This window comes from Canis lupus, chromosome 28 (assembly GCF_011100685.1).
Source record: "Canis lupus familiaris isolate Mischka breed German Shepherd chromosome 28, alternate assembly UU_Cfam_GSD_1.0, whole genome shotgun sequence".
Classification (NCBI taxonomy): domain Eukaryota; kingdom Metazoa; phylum Chordata; class Mammalia; order Carnivora; family Canidae; genus Canis; species Canis lupus.
Window position 1 is genome coordinate 16,627,994 of NC_049249.1, and position 16,178 is coordinate 16,644,171.

The 16,178-nt window shown below is 39.6% G+C and overlaps 2 protein-coding genes across 7 annotated transcripts in view; one reads left to right on the forward strand and one right to left on the reverse strand.

The window, feature by feature from the left end:
* The first annotated feature begins 1,812 nt into the window (after positions 1 to 1,812).
* SFR1 (SWI5 dependent homologous recombination repair protein 1) lies at positions 1,813 to 5,754 on the forward strand. Of its 4 annotated transcripts, none has more exons than XM_038578723.1 (5): positions 1,813 to 1,941; positions 2,193 to 2,307; positions 2,868 to 2,989; positions 3,633 to 4,037; positions 5,090 to 5,754. In XM_038578723.1, exons 3-5 carry the CDS (start codon positions 2,894 to 2,896, stop codon positions 5,279 to 5,281), a joined length of 693 nt encoding a protein of 230 aa, XP_038434651.1. In that variant the 5' UTR covers positions 1,813 to 1,941; positions 2,193 to 2,307; positions 2,868 to 2,893; the 3' UTR covers positions 5,282 to 5,754. The 4 variants fall into 4 exon arrangements, with proteins under 4 accessions (XP_038434651.1, XP_038434649.1, XP_038434652.1 ...); XM_038578721.1 differs by lacking the exon at positions 1,813 to 1,941 and adding an exon at positions 1,959 to 1,979; XM_038578724.1 differs by lacking the exon at positions 1,813 to 1,941 and adding an exon at positions 1,982 to 2,025.
* Positions 5,755 to 8,954: 3,200 nt separating this feature from the next.
* Positions 8,955 to 16,178, reverse strand: part of CFAP43 (cilia and flagella associated protein 43) — a 111,529-nt gene continuing 104,305 nt past the window's right edge. For 2 of the 3 annotated variants that reach the window (XM_038578720.1, XM_038578718.1), the window contains 4 exons: positions 12,311 to 12,475; positions 10,405 to 10,485; positions 9,402 to 9,555; positions 8,955 to 9,213 (listed from right to left, as the gene is read on the reverse strand). In XM_038578720.1, coding sequence (XP_038434648.1) covers positions 9,047 to 9,213; positions 9,402 to 9,555; positions 10,405 to 10,485; positions 12,311 to 12,475 — 567 coding nt within the window. In that variant the 3' untranslated portion in view covers positions 8,955 to 9,046. The remainder of the gene's footprint in view (positions 9,214 to 9,401; positions 9,556 to 10,404; positions 10,486 to 12,310; positions 12,476 to 16,178) is intronic. The other variant, XM_038578719.1, reaches the window with a different exon arrangement.

Below are 16,178 nucleotides of genomic sequence, written 5' to 3' on the forward strand. Positions count from 1 at the left end.
CTTTATGCAGCCAGCAAAAACACAGCTCTAAGCCTGGGCTATCATGATAAAAGGACTGTGGAGCAGCTGATTTTAGAGAATCATAAAAACAACCCAACCTTATGCCCCGAGGTATAACGAATATGCAGAGTCTGCATTGTGCTTCTAGTGTCAGGACAAATCATTCTGCTCTTTTCAGTGTAACTGGTGCCAATGGATGAGGAAGGGGAGAAATAAACGTACAGACTGAGACCTGGGGCTTGGTGAGGTGAATAACGCTTGTATCAGAAAATCATGAGTTCTCTTTCATTTTGCAAATACCTTGAGACTGATCTATGTAATTTTTGAAAAACTTAGGAGAAGTGGACTATATATTATTAATTATATATGGAGGCACCAAGTTTTCTGCTGGTTACGGTTTAAATCATGTGGGGTTTTATGGAGTACAGCATCTTTTTTTAAAATCTGGGGAGATAAGTGCAAGGATGAAATAACTGTATGATGCGTACCTTCCTATCAATTAGGGAATGGTGAATATCATGGTGTATATAAAATAACTACTATCGAGGGCTTCCTACATATCTTGTTTTCGGTGTCTGTGGCGAATGCTCATTTAACCCTCCAATTGCCAGGAGGTCAACGTACTATCACCCCCTATTTTACAGATGAGGAAGCCCAGGCATAGACACTACTTTACAAAGCATATAAAATAATGTCAGGATTTGGACCCAGGCAATTTGCCACCAAGCTTTACGTCCTTCCTCACTGCACTCGGTTGTCTTCAGGTTCCCGATTTCCGACTGCTCAGTCAATCCCTCAGGGCCCTGGCACTTCTGTGCTATGAGGTGTTTGTAGAGAGACCGTATCAACGTTTCCAAAGGCCATTTATGAGGGTTGAAAACACCAGCTCCTTAAAAATCCCCGACTTCCATGTGACTCAGAAATTACGAACCGTCTTTCCCCAAACCCAGGGCTCCGCCCAATTGACTTAACTTTGTTGTTGCACAGCAACAGACCATCGCCACCAGGAAGTGAGGATTATTTCTTTTTTTTTCAAACCTTTTATTTATTTATTTTTAAAAGTAATCTCGGGCAGCCCCGGTGGCTCCGCGGTTAGCGCCGCCTTCGGCCCAGGGCGTGACCCTGGGGACGGACCCGGGATCGAGTCCCAAGTCGGGCTCCCTGCATGGAGCCTGCTTCTCCCTCTGCCTGTGTCTCTGCGTCTCTCATGAATAAGTAAGTAAAATCTTAAAAAAAAAAAAAAAAAAAGTGTTCGCGGCAGCAAAGGCTGGAGAGGTGCGCAGCCGCACGGGCCTCCTGGAAAGGTCTGACACGTCGGAGTCTCCCCCCGCCTCAGCTGAGCCGACCGTGAACGCCAGCCACGGGCGGCTCCGCGGCTTCGGCCCCGCCGCGTGACACTGCGACGTTAGCTGCGGCGAGCGAGGCCCGAGGGGCCGCGGGGCACGCCCGGGCTTCCTCCCTCACACACAAACACAAAGAAGCCGGGAGGGGAAGGCGAGGCCTGGAACGTCGGCGAGGGAACCCGCCCCCCCGCATTCCCTCAGAAGCCGCCGCCCCTCCGCCCCATTCCCTCAGCCGTTCCCTCAGAATCCGTCCGTCAGTCATTCAGAAACTCAGCCCGGCCCGCCCCCAACCCTGCGGAGGCTGGCGGCCGCGCGCGCCCTGTGCCGCCGCGCTCCGGCGTTGGGCGGGGCAGAGCGCCGAGCGACTGTCGACCGGGCCAGTCACACGTCTCTGCGGGCCCCGCGTGACCCCGCCCGCTTCCGCCTCCTCGCCGCGCTGGAGACCGCGCACGCGCAGTCCGGCCGCTCCCGGGGCGCTGAGGCACGCGGCGCTGCGCGTCGGTCAATCGGACCAATCGCGCGTCTCTTCCGCTTCCCCTGCGGCCCCGCCCCCCAGGGCAGCGCGCGTTTTCCGCGCTCTGGGAGGTGGAGGAGGGAGGTAGAGCGCGGGCGGGCGAGAGGATGGGAGTGTGGGGGGTGGGCTGCTCCGGGGTCTGCGGGCGCGTCGAGCGGAGCTCCCTTTGTGCGGGCAGGGCGCCTCCCAACCCTTCCTCTGACCCGGGGGGCTCCCGAGGGCTAGTGTGGGTTTTCTGCTGTGGTGGAAGGAGGAGGAAAATGCCCCCCTCCCCCCCCCCCCAAAGTTGATGCCTTTGTTTGAGGAAACAAACTTGTGCCAACTCTCCTTTCCAGGGTCAGTTCGCTGCTCAAACGACACAGACGGGCGTACACTTACCTGCGCTCCTGTTCCTTGTTCCTCAGGCCCCGTGGTCATTGGTTCTAGTCACACAGCTTTATAGGGCTCAAGGTACTGTGACAGTTCTGATGATTTTTTCGGGTCAGGATTTGAGTTTGTATTTCCTTATAAATTAGAGTTCCTTAAGAATCCCAGAGTTAGGGGATCCCTGGGTGGCCCAGTGGTTTAGCGTCGCCCTCAGCCCAGGGCGTGATCCTGGGGTCTTGGGATTGAGTCCCGCGTCGGGCTCCCTGCACGGGGCCTGCTTCTGCCTCTGCCTGTGTCTCTCGTGAATAAATAAAATCTTAAAAAAAAAATGCCACAGTTAATTCTCCCACTCCGTACACGACAGATCTGAGGATATTCTAATGTAGATAAAACAAGTGGAGAGCGTTTCTATAGGGAGATGCCAGCTCGTTTGTCCTGGTAGTCACCACGTGGACCCACACGGTCGTAGGTAGGAAGGTAAATGGAAAACTGCAAAACGAGCAAGAATGGACCCCAACTAAGTGAAGTTGTGGCTGGCTTATTCGTGGAGGTGATATGTACAGCAGTAAAAAGTTCTTTTACAGAAACAGTATGTATTTACATTCTGATTGGTTATTTTTTGTTGTTATTTTTCAATTTTGTAGAGGTAAGCCAAGATTGCGTTTTCAAGATGGAAAGCCCATCCGACCCAGCCGTGGTTTCACCTAGCACTCCGCAGGCCTGTGCCAGTCCACCATCTCCCCGCCCAAGTAGTTCAAGAAAACAAGTATGCATATCCGAGCTCTTGCATGGGAGCTATTCTTTATTTCTAGGTATTGTGCCAGCAGTGGGTTTAATTCTACTGAAGACTGTTAATCAACGTAATGTGTAGATCAAAAAGTAGAGATTTTATTGACTATTAAGTAATTTTAGGCCTTTCTCCTATGATAATGAGTTTGAACTACCCCCACCATTTTCATCTGGTATCAATTATGTTCATTTAGTTTCAGATCAGGTTACTACAAAATTCCAAATTGAGCAAGTTTGAATCTGCAGTATTCTGAAGGTCTTTGGTGGCAGGGAGCTAGGTCTTCTCCTTAATTTGTAACTCTGAGGCACTCAGAAGTGTCAGGAGTGTGACAGTTGCTGAACAGATGTTTGGGATGACTGGGGTAAGTGTCTCAACACTGTTTTGGAAGGGTGCTGACTTTGCTAAAATAAAAAGAATAAAATTAATGGGGCTTGCAGGAATTGAAAGACATTTTGTGATGGTTACTTTAGATCCGTGGAAAGAGAAAGCCATCTAGTGGTGTCAACTATAGAAATGTTAAGGTCTTTATTTCACTATAGAAATGTTAAGGTCTTTATTTCTAGCAGATTTATTTACACAAGAATGTTTTTCTTGATTACTATTTTGTGCTCCTTTTCAGCCGATGAGTGCAACACTTAGAGAACGACTAAGGAAAACTAGATTTTCATTTAATTCCTGTTACAGTGCGGTAAAACGTCTTAAAGTAGAGAATGAAGAAAACGATCAGACTTTTCCTGAGGAACCTTCAATAGAGGAAAACTGTTTGGATTTTCAAGAAAATTTTAAACACATAGACAGTCCATTCAAAGAAAGTACATGTTTGAAAAATACCTTCAAGAGTATCAGTGCTTGTGAATCTAAGTCTCTTGATACTGAGTCACGCAGTGATCTCCAGAGTGACTTTGTGAATGAGGATCTTTCCAAACAAGGATTAAGTGAAGAAAGAGCAAAATTGGTGAAGCAGATTGAGGAGAAAGAAGATCTTCTTCGGAGGCTAAAACTGGTCAAAATGTATAGATCAAAGGTGAGAATAATTTCAGAACCACTTCTTATTTTTTAAAAAATAAATGATAGGAAAGTAATTTCAAAGAGAAAATAAGTTTATTTAAGCATAATAAACAATAAGCCAAATATTGAGAAAACTGTCTTCCACCAACTGTAACTCAAATGTAAGTCATAGATTTAGAGAAGAGGCCCCTAAACACCAGATTCAACTTTTAAAAAGTCCCAGCTATCATTTAATATGCAGTTGAAGTTTTTCTAATTTCCAGCCTGTAGCAATATTAGTTTCAAATGAGAGGCAAGCACAGTGAGACTGAAAGTGTGACAGCTGTCAGTGAATGATTTAAAAAGCTACAAACAGGCCACAAAGTATAATAATAAATATTTTTAGTAATAATCTTGTATTCTTCTAACTTATTAAAATGTATTTTGTTTGATAAGACAAAGAAGTTAAATTTTAGATTTCAACACAGATAGGTTGAATTAAATAGAGGTTGGGCACTTGGAAGAAGGTAACCTTTACTGACGTGGATCATTTATGTATATCTAGTGGCTCCTTCTTTCCCACCAATGTGGAATAGATGGTGGAATAGTTCATCTTTATTTGCTGTCTTGAATTTTTAGGATTTTTCTAAATATAACGATTTGGGTTTTATGAGAGAATGAAATGAATATTGAATATTGAATGAAAATGAATATTGAAAAATATTAAGTTGAATATTTTTATATTACATTGAATATATTCATTTTTTAAAAGTACAGCTGTAATAGAAAAAGCATGTTTTAACCCATATTGTTGCTTCTGAACATAGTTTTGCCCTATTTTATGATTTGATTTGTCCCTGAGGGTAAGAATGGTCCAAAGCTTGGACCAAATAAAATAGCCATAGAACTCAATTTCTGGGTCATTGTAACCATTCCACTTAAAACCATCCTACTTTTTCCTGGGTAGAAGTCCCAATCCTGACCGTGTGTTACCCTTTAAACCTACTCATTGATTAACAACTTTCATTAAGTATGTTAAAATAGGATGCCTCGCTAGTTATTGACTGATTTTTTTTTTATTTATTTCAGAATGACCTGTCTCAGTTACAGTTGTTAATACAGAAGTGGAGAAGCTGTAGCCAGCTGTTGCTTTATGAGTTGCAGTCAGCTATGTCTGAGGAAAACAAGAAACTCAGCCTTACTCAGTTGATAGACCACTGTGGGTTAGATGATAAACTGCTACACTACAACAGAAATGAAGAAGAATTTATGGGTGTTTAATTCATAATTTTTTTCTCTGGAATATTTTTGAGAATGACAAATTTACTTAACACATCTTAAAAGGAAGGTAGAAACCATTAGGGCTTAGAGAAAGGTGTCTTGATGAATGTCAGTTTAGGGCACTCTGCAATGTAAAGTAAGTTCTAAAATGAAAATTTAGTATTTTGAATAAATTTGCCAGAGAAAACTTGACATTTAAAGAAATGTGAAAAAAAATTAAATCATGTTTACAAAGTAATTGGGTCATTTCTGGAGGTCAATTTTAATACGTTTTGTTTATTGTGGTAAAAAAAGTTTTAGAGTTTTATTTTAAATGTTAAAAATTAGTTCAGTCTGGTGAATGTCTAAACCTAAAGTTGTCTAAAAATGCTGGCCTGTCTCCTCTAAGTTTATGACCCTTGTTTCTATCCATTTACCCCACATTTCCATCTGAATGGTGTAGCAGGTAATTAAACTTATTTATATGTCCAAAATTTCTATTCTTCCCTGTCTCTTCAAATTTATTGCATTCATTTCATTTAGTGAAATGGCCATCTCTCTCTTAAAAACAACATATCCTCATCCCCCACATTAAGACATACAAGGTCCTTCACATTCGTCTACCTTTCTAGCTTCGTCTGTTCATTTCATAGTGACTCCTCAGCCAGAAACCCACCTTCATAGGGCTGCTTCTGCCTGCTGTATTATACACTGTTACCTGTCATTGTGGCTGCATACAGAAATATGACCCAAGCTGGCCCAGTGTGAGAATTGGAATTGTGCTTAGGAAAAGAAAGCCCATCTCTTTTTGTGGCTGAAGCTGTTGTAGGTAAATTTGGAAACAGAAAAGCTGGTGTGTTAAGAAGGACAGTATGTGCCCTTACCAAGAAAAGCAGAGGTGATAGATGGAAAGAACTTTGTGGATCAGTGTCTTCCTGGTTCTACCTGCCAGTCCTTCTGGAGGGCCTCCTCGGTTTCTGCTTTTGGACTCTTTTAAAGGGTAAACATCTTCACTTAGATTAAAAAAAAAAAAAAAATCCTGAAAGAAAGTATTTCCCTACTAGTAGGAAAATAGTCATTACCCTGAGGGCCCTCCCCCTCCAAGTGTACCCTGTTTTTGGCCCAGTCCTGCCCTATATCTAACAAACCATTAATATTTGGCATAGCAGGAGACCTTAGGACCCTGTTCTTAATCTATTCTCATTGTTAGTGTCCATGCTGGTATTACCCTTCCCCTCTTGCCACACACACAAATTCTTACCTTCTAGACACTGCCATTGTCTTTGTGATGAACCCAAGAGGACTGGCCCAGGCCTCAGATGGGCCTCCCCTGGCCCTGAGAGTCCCACATGGGTATCTCTAGGGAGCTGTCCTGTTGTGAGCTTATCAGCCTCCATTGCTGCTTACTGCACAGCTAGAAGGCCTAAATGTGGGAGAGTTGAGAGCAGATGGGGACATAGTAATGGGCATTTTCAAGGCACTGGCTGGGTGCCAGGGGCTCTAGCAGATATTCCTGCAACAGGAGGTGGGTCATGGAACATGGATTAGACTTCTGGGAGAGTTTGAAATAAAATGAGGGACTCTATTTTATAATTTGTTGAATTTCACCTCTATTTAATGGGATACATTTATTTTAAAAAATCACTGAGTACTATATTTTTATTCATAAAAATGAAAAAAATACTGTATTTTTATTCATAAAAACTTTATTCACTTAGCAATTGCTTTGTGCCAGTTTAAAAAGTATGTTAACTCATTTGAGTTTTAAAATTATAGGCATCCCAATTTTAAAGGCATCCCAAATTTAAGCTAAAGTAGTTATTTAAAAATTAAGTAGTTATTTAAAGCTGAAGTGGTAAACCCAGGATTTGAAACCAGCAACCCAGCAGGAGAGCCCTACTAAGTCCTATACTTAGAACTGTGCTATATTTGTCCCAATTAATTACCTTACTACTTGACAGCATAGGTAATTTAAAGAACTATAAAAATATAATTGCTGTTAGTTCACCAGAAGCTGAGAGGAATCAGTACCATAGACAATATCAAGAGTTGGAAAAAAAAAAAAAAAAGAGTTGGGATGGATGACCCTGGTGCCCTTCCAATGCCAACCCCCAAAACCAGAAAATGTCTCTTGAATAGTGCTGCTAGTAGAATTTAGCTTGCAGGCAAGAGATTTCGGCTAACCTCCACTCTATCTATGCCTCAAAGCAAAAAGCTTGAATTGTCAGAATCACCCAGAGTAGCCACTAAGAAATAGAAATCACATAGGCTGTTAAGATCTAGGAATCTACAGTGAAATTTGTGGTATTGACAATGAGCAAATGGAGCCAAATTAGGCAACAGATTAATCTGGGTCACTGGAATTTGTATCACCATAAAAAATGGAGAGAAAAAAAGCCTAGTAGAATGATGTTTGAATCAGGACAGAGACCAACAGGACAGAGAACTTTGGTGATCTCATAATAAGTACAAAGTATTTGTACCTTTCACACACTTTTCCACCGTTGGGTCCAGCCTCCCACCCCCACAATCACTTAGGAGGATCCTAAGTGGATCAATTCTGAAGGATCCAAGATGTAGGAAATGTTACCAGTGGGCACTCCTCTGCTGAATCAGCCAAATTTAGTACTTGAGTCATTCTGGTACTAAGGAAGGCTATCATTAAAAATGATGTTGGGGGAAAAAAAATGATGTTGGGCCTATTATTTCTCTTATGATTCCTACCCAGTATTGAGTATATAGGTAATCAGATACGGTATAACTGGTCCTCTAAATAGGAGCTTTTAAATCTCTTAAAGAGTTTTTTTAAAGATTTTTAAATTTATTTATTCATGGTAGAGAGAGAAAGGCAGAGACACAGGCAGAGGGAGAAGCAGGCTCCATGCTGGGAGCCCAATGCGGGACTCCATCCCGGGTCTCCAGGATCATGCCCTGGGCCAAAGGCAGGCGCTGAACCACTGAGCCACCCAAGGATCCCCTCTTAAAGAATTTTTTTTTATAAATAGAAGGTTGTATGAGCTCTCTTGCTTTACCTACACCTGTGCACATTGGATATGGTGTTGCAGATTAAATTTAACATTTAATTGACAAATTTCAGAAGAATGAGACCATGACGTTACTTGGAGATTATGCTAAATAATCCTAGTGGTACCATCTTGGAATGCAGCAGTGGACAGGCTGTTGAAGGGTGAAGCAGGTTTCTGACCACTTAATCTCATTATTTAATTATCTATTACATCATCTATTACAATGAATATGCAATGTAGAAGACTATATGCAGAAAAAAATGTACTTTTCAAATGATTTAAGGCTTGGTAAAAGGAAATAGTTCATTTTATTCTCATTGCTAGAATTGGGAATAAACCTAAATGTTCTGAGAAATTTTTTCTGATTATAGAAGAAATGTTTTCTGAAGAAAACTTGGGAAATAGAGAAAAATGTAAAAATCTTCCATTAACTTAAGTTTTCTGGTAATTTTATAAAACTAGAAATGCCAGGAGTGGCTAAGAATCTTTTGTTTTTATGAATAACATCAAGACTAATGAGAAAATGAGTAAAATACATTTTGAATATTTTCAGTTCACTTGTGAATGAAAACAATTCATGATATTTTACACATTCATGCAAGACAAACATTTTTATAATGATTAAAGTTAAATAATTTGCTATTAAAAATGCAACTAAGAAGCTCTACTTAAATTTCCTGATATGGGAGAAAAATACCATTTTAATGAAATGAAATTATTTTTTAAATCATTGGTTGTCTTGTGTGTTCCACCAGCGTTTTTACATTTGAACAAGTGCAGGAAATGTTTTCATCCTTAATCGTTCAAGTTCAGTCTGCAGTATTAAAATTTGTTCAGCTTGTTGTTTTGCAATATTTGTTAACTTTTGTTGTTCCATCATGTTTTCATATCGTTCTTTGGCAATCTTTTCACAAGTCAGTTTAGACCCTACCCCAAAAATGAAGAAGAGAATTAGTTGGATTACTATCTAAGGCATTCAAATATAGAAACAGCACTCAGAATCAGTTAAATATGTGGAAGAAATGCTGGTAGCTTTGTAACTACTGACCAGATTTCAGGAATGGTAGTAACTTTTAAAGAAACCTACAGTTGAGTGAAGAAAAAAAAATTCTTACCCACTGCATTACAGATCTCTTTCCTTTCGGAGACAGCAACCAGCTCTTCTCGTAAATTGCAGCTTAGAGTATAATTTGCTATATCTTTTTGATTGCTGTACCTTCCCAGTTTTTTTAGTAGTTTTTTGCAGTTTTCCACATTCTTTTTGTGGGTCTGAAATTTTTGTTTCCATGACACCCCAAAAAATAATTTTGAAAGAAAAGTATTTTATAAAGACACTATTTTTAAAATTTAAATTCATTATCATCAAGATATCATTTTATCACCATATCCCTACTGCCTAACATAATGCCTGCACACAGTAACTAAATTATTTAAAAGTAGCATGATATTTTAATACCTGAATTTTAAAAAAATTTAGAATTTTTTAGATATTAAAAAAAACACATAAAGCCTTGAGATTACTTCTTTTCCATCTTTTTTTTTTTCTTTTCCATCTTATATATGCTATACAATCTACACTGAGCATTTGTTAAGCAGTTATGAGAAAACAAAGGCATTACAACTCCAAGGAAAGACCATCAACATTCTGTTACATAAATCACAACTTAATGTGAAACTGGGAATTCACATACACTTAGATATCTCCCAAGGGGTTAATTCTAGTATTAAAATAAATGCTTCAGGGATCCCTGGGTGGCGCAGCGGTTTGGTGCCTGCCTTTGGCCCAGGGCGCAATCCTGGAGACCCGGGATCGAATCCCACATCGGGCTCCCGGTGCATGGAGCCTCCTTCTCCCTCTGCCTGTGTCTCTGCCTCTCTCTCTCTCTCTCTCTTTCTGATGACTATCATAAATTAAAAAAAAAAAGAAAGTGCTTCAGTCTACCACACTTTTTATGGTTGCAAAGACACCATTCAGGGGCCTCTAATTAGATCATGAATGTCAAAAAAGGACCATGATTTTATTAAGCTGTGTTTGAATTCATTATTTGGAACACTATTACTTTGTTTAAATAATTCACAACTGTTGGGATTATAAGGATCAATAACTTTGAGACCTACCTTCTCTAAAACAGCAATGGTTTGCTCCATTATTCCAATCTGAATGGCAATCAGAGTCTCATAGTTTGGTTCATTTAGGTACTTGGAGAAGAAAAAAACCCCAAAATATGTAAGAATATTTTTCTCTATTCTTTCAATAGGTAACTTTATAAAGCAGTCTTAGTTTTGAAAGTTACCAATTTCATAAAAGTTATCTAAGATTGATATGACTTTTGTGCCATAATATTTATTTATATTTGGCTATTGATAATTTACCTGTATATTAATAATTACAAATGCCTAGAGTTTATTTTCTCCTTTATTCAACTCACCAAATACTTACTGTCTATCTAATTTGAGTCATTAATTAAGAATGTTCGAGTTAAAGGTACTAAGGAAGATACAGAGATAGATAATATGACTATAGCTTTCAAAAAAAAAAAAGTAGACATGATTAGTTGCCAGAAAATGTGTATAGTGACATGTAAACTCAAAGGTGGTTTGAGAAAGAATGTACTGGAGAAACCCAGAAGCTTTTTAGAGCAGGTAGCATTTAACTAGACTTTGAAAAATAGATTTGGGATGTGAAAAAAAAATAAGGAAAGATATTTCAAGTTAAAAAACTAATGAGCAAAGGCACAGAGTAAAATCCTAGAAAATATTAATGTTTGGTTTGATAATACTGATGTATATGAGGAACAGTGGGAATGAATTTGAAAAGTTAGGTTGAAGGGTGCAGAGCACCCACCTAAAAATTTCATAATTTGTTTGCCAGGAAGAAGTTGCAGTTTAAAATGTTTTAGGAGAGTAGTAATGTTATTAGAACTGAACAGCAATATTAATCTGACAGTAACATATAGTATCGATTGGATAAGAGAAAGCCCAAAGGTCAAGAGACCAGCTAGGAATTTTTTTTTAAGTTTATTTTTTTAAGTAATCTCTACACCCAACATGGGGCTTGAAATCCCTGCGGATCAAGAGTTGCATGCTATTCCAACTGAGCCAGCCAGGTGTCCCCCAGTTAGATCATTATACAATAGTCTAAATCATGGAAAAGAAAAACTGAGCCAGGCTAATGGCAGTGGAGATAAAGAATAAATAGGTAAACTAGGCAAGGCTTGAAAGACAGGGGAGAGGGAAATCAAAGATGACTGCAACTATAAGCCTGAGTAAGTGGTTGAAAAGAACAAAAATGAGCACATTAAGAAGGGTTGCTGTTGAGAGGTGGGAATGTCAAAATAGAGCTTGAGGGAGATCAGGAATAGAGAACTTGGATCAGTCTTTTAGAAGTGGTCACTGAAGTTAGAAAAATCGAGATTATCAAAGGAGAGGGCATAGAAGGAAGCAGAGCTAAAGGCAGGATTGTAAAGAATAGTCATATTTAAAATTTAGAGGGCGCCTGGGGAGCACAGCTGGTTGAGTGTCTGTTTCTGCTCAGGTTGTGATCTCTGGGTTATGAGATGGAACCCTGCAAGGGGCTTCCCGCTCAGCTCCGAGTCTGCTTGAGATTCTCTCTCACTCTGACCCTCCCACTTGTGCTCTCTGTCTCTAAAATAAATCAATCTTTAACAAAAAAAAAAAAAAAAAAAGAGTTAGAAGCAAAAGAGAATTCAGTAAAAGAGGCAGAGTGGCCTGACATGCAAGAAAAATAGAAGAAAATAGAGTTGAAAACAGCCAGAGGAATGAGCAGTTAAGATGGTCAAATTGCTACTGACAGTTGAGGGATAGTGATAACTGGGGAACAGACCCCTGGATCTGACAATTAGGAAATCCTTGGAAGACAGAAGAATTCATAGACATATCCATGAAAAACAACTGGCTTAGAATGTGCTTAATATTACAGAGGCATCTTAGTAGATACTGTTTGAATGAATGAATACATTAGTGAATGAAATTAAAATTATACGGTGGGGCAGGGAGAACTTACCTTTTGACGATCTCTTGAAAAAAATAGCATCTGAATATCCCAAGCCTTCTGATTTAGATCTTCCATTTCCATCTCCATTTTCTTATGTTCCCACTCAATCTGAAATATTCCTTTGTGGACATCTTTACTTTCCATCATGCTAGCAACTTTCTTCTGTCCTTGAGTCTTGAAAAAAAGTACATTTTGATATTCATAGGACTCTGCATACAGAATATCTGAAGCTGAATGCTATTCTTAGAAAACACTTGGATCACAGAGGTAATTGCATCATCTTTTTAAGAAATTATTTTTATTTAGATTTTTGAGAGTAAAAGCACATGCGTGAGTTGGGGGAGCAGAGGGAGAGGGAGAGAGAGAGAATCTTAAGCATGCTTCATTGCCAGCATGGAGCCCCATGAAAGGCTTGATTTCACAACCTGAGCCGAAATTAAGAGTCAGATGTTTAACTGACTGGCCACCCAGGCACTCTTCTATCTTCTTTTAAAAAAATGTAGCAGATATTTAAAAAAAAATGACTGATCACTAAAAAGCTGATAGGTACTAAACAGAAAGGATTATCAAATACATTTGAATGGCATAGCTAATTTACTTTAATATGTCAATTATAAGGCAGGAACTCCTTTTGCCATCATCAATCTACCAGTCTGTATGCATTTGTACCCTGACTCTGCTCTACTTCCTGACACTATCAACAAAGGATTGATTGTAGGGATGCCTGGGTGGCTCAGTGGTTGAGCATCTGCCTTCAACTCAGGGTGTGGTCCTGGGGTCCTGGGATCGAGTCCTGCATCAGGATCCCTGCGGGGAAGGAGATTGCTTCTCCCTTTGCCTGTGTCTTTGCCCCCCTCTTTCTGTGTCTCTCATGAATAATAAAATCTTAAAAAAAGAAAAAAACCCACAAAGGATTGTAGTTTAATGCTGCTAGGCACAATGATATCAGGTTTGTAGCTAGTGGAAAAGCAAAAAAATAAAAAAATAAAATAAATAAAATTGAGTGAGTTAAATACATTTAAACACCTAGATATTTTGCACTTACTTCAAATTGCCTACATGAAGTTGAGGAATATTCTTTTTTTAATTTTTATTTATTTATGATAGAGAGAGAGAGAGAGAGGCAGAGACATAGGCAGAGGGAGAAGCAGGCTTCATGCACCGGGAGCCCGATGTGGGATTCGATCCCGGGTCTGCAGGATCGCGCCCTGGGCCAAAGGCAGGCGCCAAACTGCTGCGCCACCCAGGGATCCCGAGGAATATTTTCATGAAGTTCTCCCAGACTGCTAATACTGAAACTCTAATGTCTCTAAAATAAATTTGTGTAAGAGTTCCATCGGTTAACATTTTACCTTTCCTCTCTTCCTCAAAAGCTTAGCTTTTTGTAGTTCATGCCACTATATTATACCACACCACCTACTATTCTTTTTAAAAATTATTTTTATCTTATGATCACAGCTTTGCCTCTCAATTCCTTGAATTTCTCACTTTCAATGATCCCTTCTCCATCTAAAGACACCCAACTCCCATAATCATACCCTTGACCTTGTATATACCAGCTTCAAAATTTTCAGTTCAAGCATTTCTCTAGGGTAGCATTCCTCAAATATTAGAGATATTGCCCTACCATAGGAAATTAAGATTTTGTTTGCAGAAATTTTTGGCTGATACAACTGGAGGGAAGTATTGCTACTGGCATCTAGAGGATAGATGCCAGGGATGCTACTAAACTTTGTGATACACAGAATATCTTTCACAACAAATAATCATCTGGCCCAAAATGTCAATAGTGCCAAGGTTAAAAAACACTGTTGTAGAGCTACCACATCTCCTTTCTGCTCTCCTTTGGTCAACTTTTTGACCTCTTGCCCAAACTTTCCACTGTTCTTATCAAGTAACTGACATAGTGCACTAGTTCCTTATCATTGGAGCCATTTCTCTCATGATTTTCAAGTTTCCTCTCTCACTGGCAACTCTTTCTCAGTTTTGCTACTGACTCCTTCTCTGCTATATCTATCAGAATTGGACTTTGGGCATCGGCCAACGTCCCATTCCTAGGTGGTCTCAAGCATTCTCATGGCTTAATCAATCTACCAGTCTGTATGCATTACCAGTCTGCATGTATGCAGATGTACTGCAATCTACCAGTCTTATGCATATGTAAATATCTATATGTGATAATTCATATGTATTTATTTGTATGTGATCTATATATAGAATACTTCTAAGTTTATATCTCAGTTCTAAATTCTGTCCAGTTGATATTTCCATTGGAATGGGTCTTTAAAAAATTTGTTGATTTGAGAGAGAGAGAGAGAGTATGTGCATGCTGGGGTAGGGGGGCGGGGTGGCAGAGGAAGAGAGTAGGAGAGAATCTCCAGCAGACTCCCTTCTGAGTGAGGAGCCAGATGCAGAGCTTGATCCCATGACCCTGAGATCATGACTTGAGCTGAAATCAAGAGTCAAATGCTCAAGCCACCCAGATGACCCTCCACTGGAATGTTTTATGTGTATTTCAAATTAACAAAGGCCCAAACTCTTTGTTTTATGTCCCAGCCCAAAACTACATGTTCCGTCTTTCTCATATCAGTTAATGACACTACCATCTACTCAGTTGCTCAAAAGCTAACATTTTTGGAATTTTTTTTTTAAGATTTTATTTATTTATTCATAGAGACAGAGAGAGAAAGAGAGAGGCAGAGAGAGAAGCAGGCTCCATGCAGGGAGCCCGATGCGGGACTCAACCCGGGTCTCCAGGATCACACCCCAGGCAGCAGGCGGCGCCAAACCGTGGCGCCACCGGGCCTGCCCAACATTTTAGGATTAATTCTTGATCTTTCTCTTTACCATTCACATTGTATCCATCAGCAGTTTTGATAATGATTTTTGCACCTACACTAACAACAAAATATGAAGGAGAATTTAAGATATTCTGAGGAAAAAAAAGATATTCTGAGAAAATAAAGCTGATGGAGTTCTTCATTAGTAGACCTCCTGTACCAGAAATCTAAAGGGAGTCCTTCAACCTGAAATTAGAAGGCACTAGACAGTAACTCAAAGTCATAAGAAGAAATTTTAAAAAATTAAATTAAAAATGCAACTACATAGGTAGATATAAAGTCAGTACTATTGTATTTTTGGTTTGTAAGTACTTTTTTTCCTGTATGATATAAAGGAAAAAATGCACAAAACATTAGTTATAAATCTATGTTAATGGACACATAATGCATAAAGATGTTATCTGTGACAATAACAGAAAAGGTGAGGGACAGAATTGTATTGGAGTAGAGTTTTATATACTAGTGAAACTAAGTTGGTGCTAATTTGAATTAGTTTGCTATAAAACTAAACTGTCGGGCAGCCCCGGTGGCGCAGCGGTTTGCGCCGCCTGCAGCCTGGGGTGTGATCCTGGAGACCCGGGATCGAGTCCCGCATCAGCCTGCTTCTCCCTCTGCCTGTGTCTCTGCCTCTCTCTTCGCTCTCTCTGAATGAATGAATAAATAAATCTTAACAAAAACAAAAAAACCTAAACTGTCAGTTGTAATCCCCATGGTAACCACTAAGAAAATAACTAAAATGTATATAGCAAAGTAAAAGACAAGGGGATCAAAATGGTACTCTGCAAAAATATCAACCATATACAAAAGAAGGCAATAATGGAGGGATTGAGGAACCAGAAAATATGATAGAAAACAAATAACAAAATAGTAAAGTCCTTTTTGTTTTTACTAGCAATTACTTTAAATATAAGTGGATTAAACTCTATAATTAAAAGGTAGAGAGAGGCACAATCAATTTAAAAAATGATCCAATAATACTCTGTCCAGAAGAGAACTTGAGATTCAGTGACACAAATAGGTTGAAAATGAAAGGATGG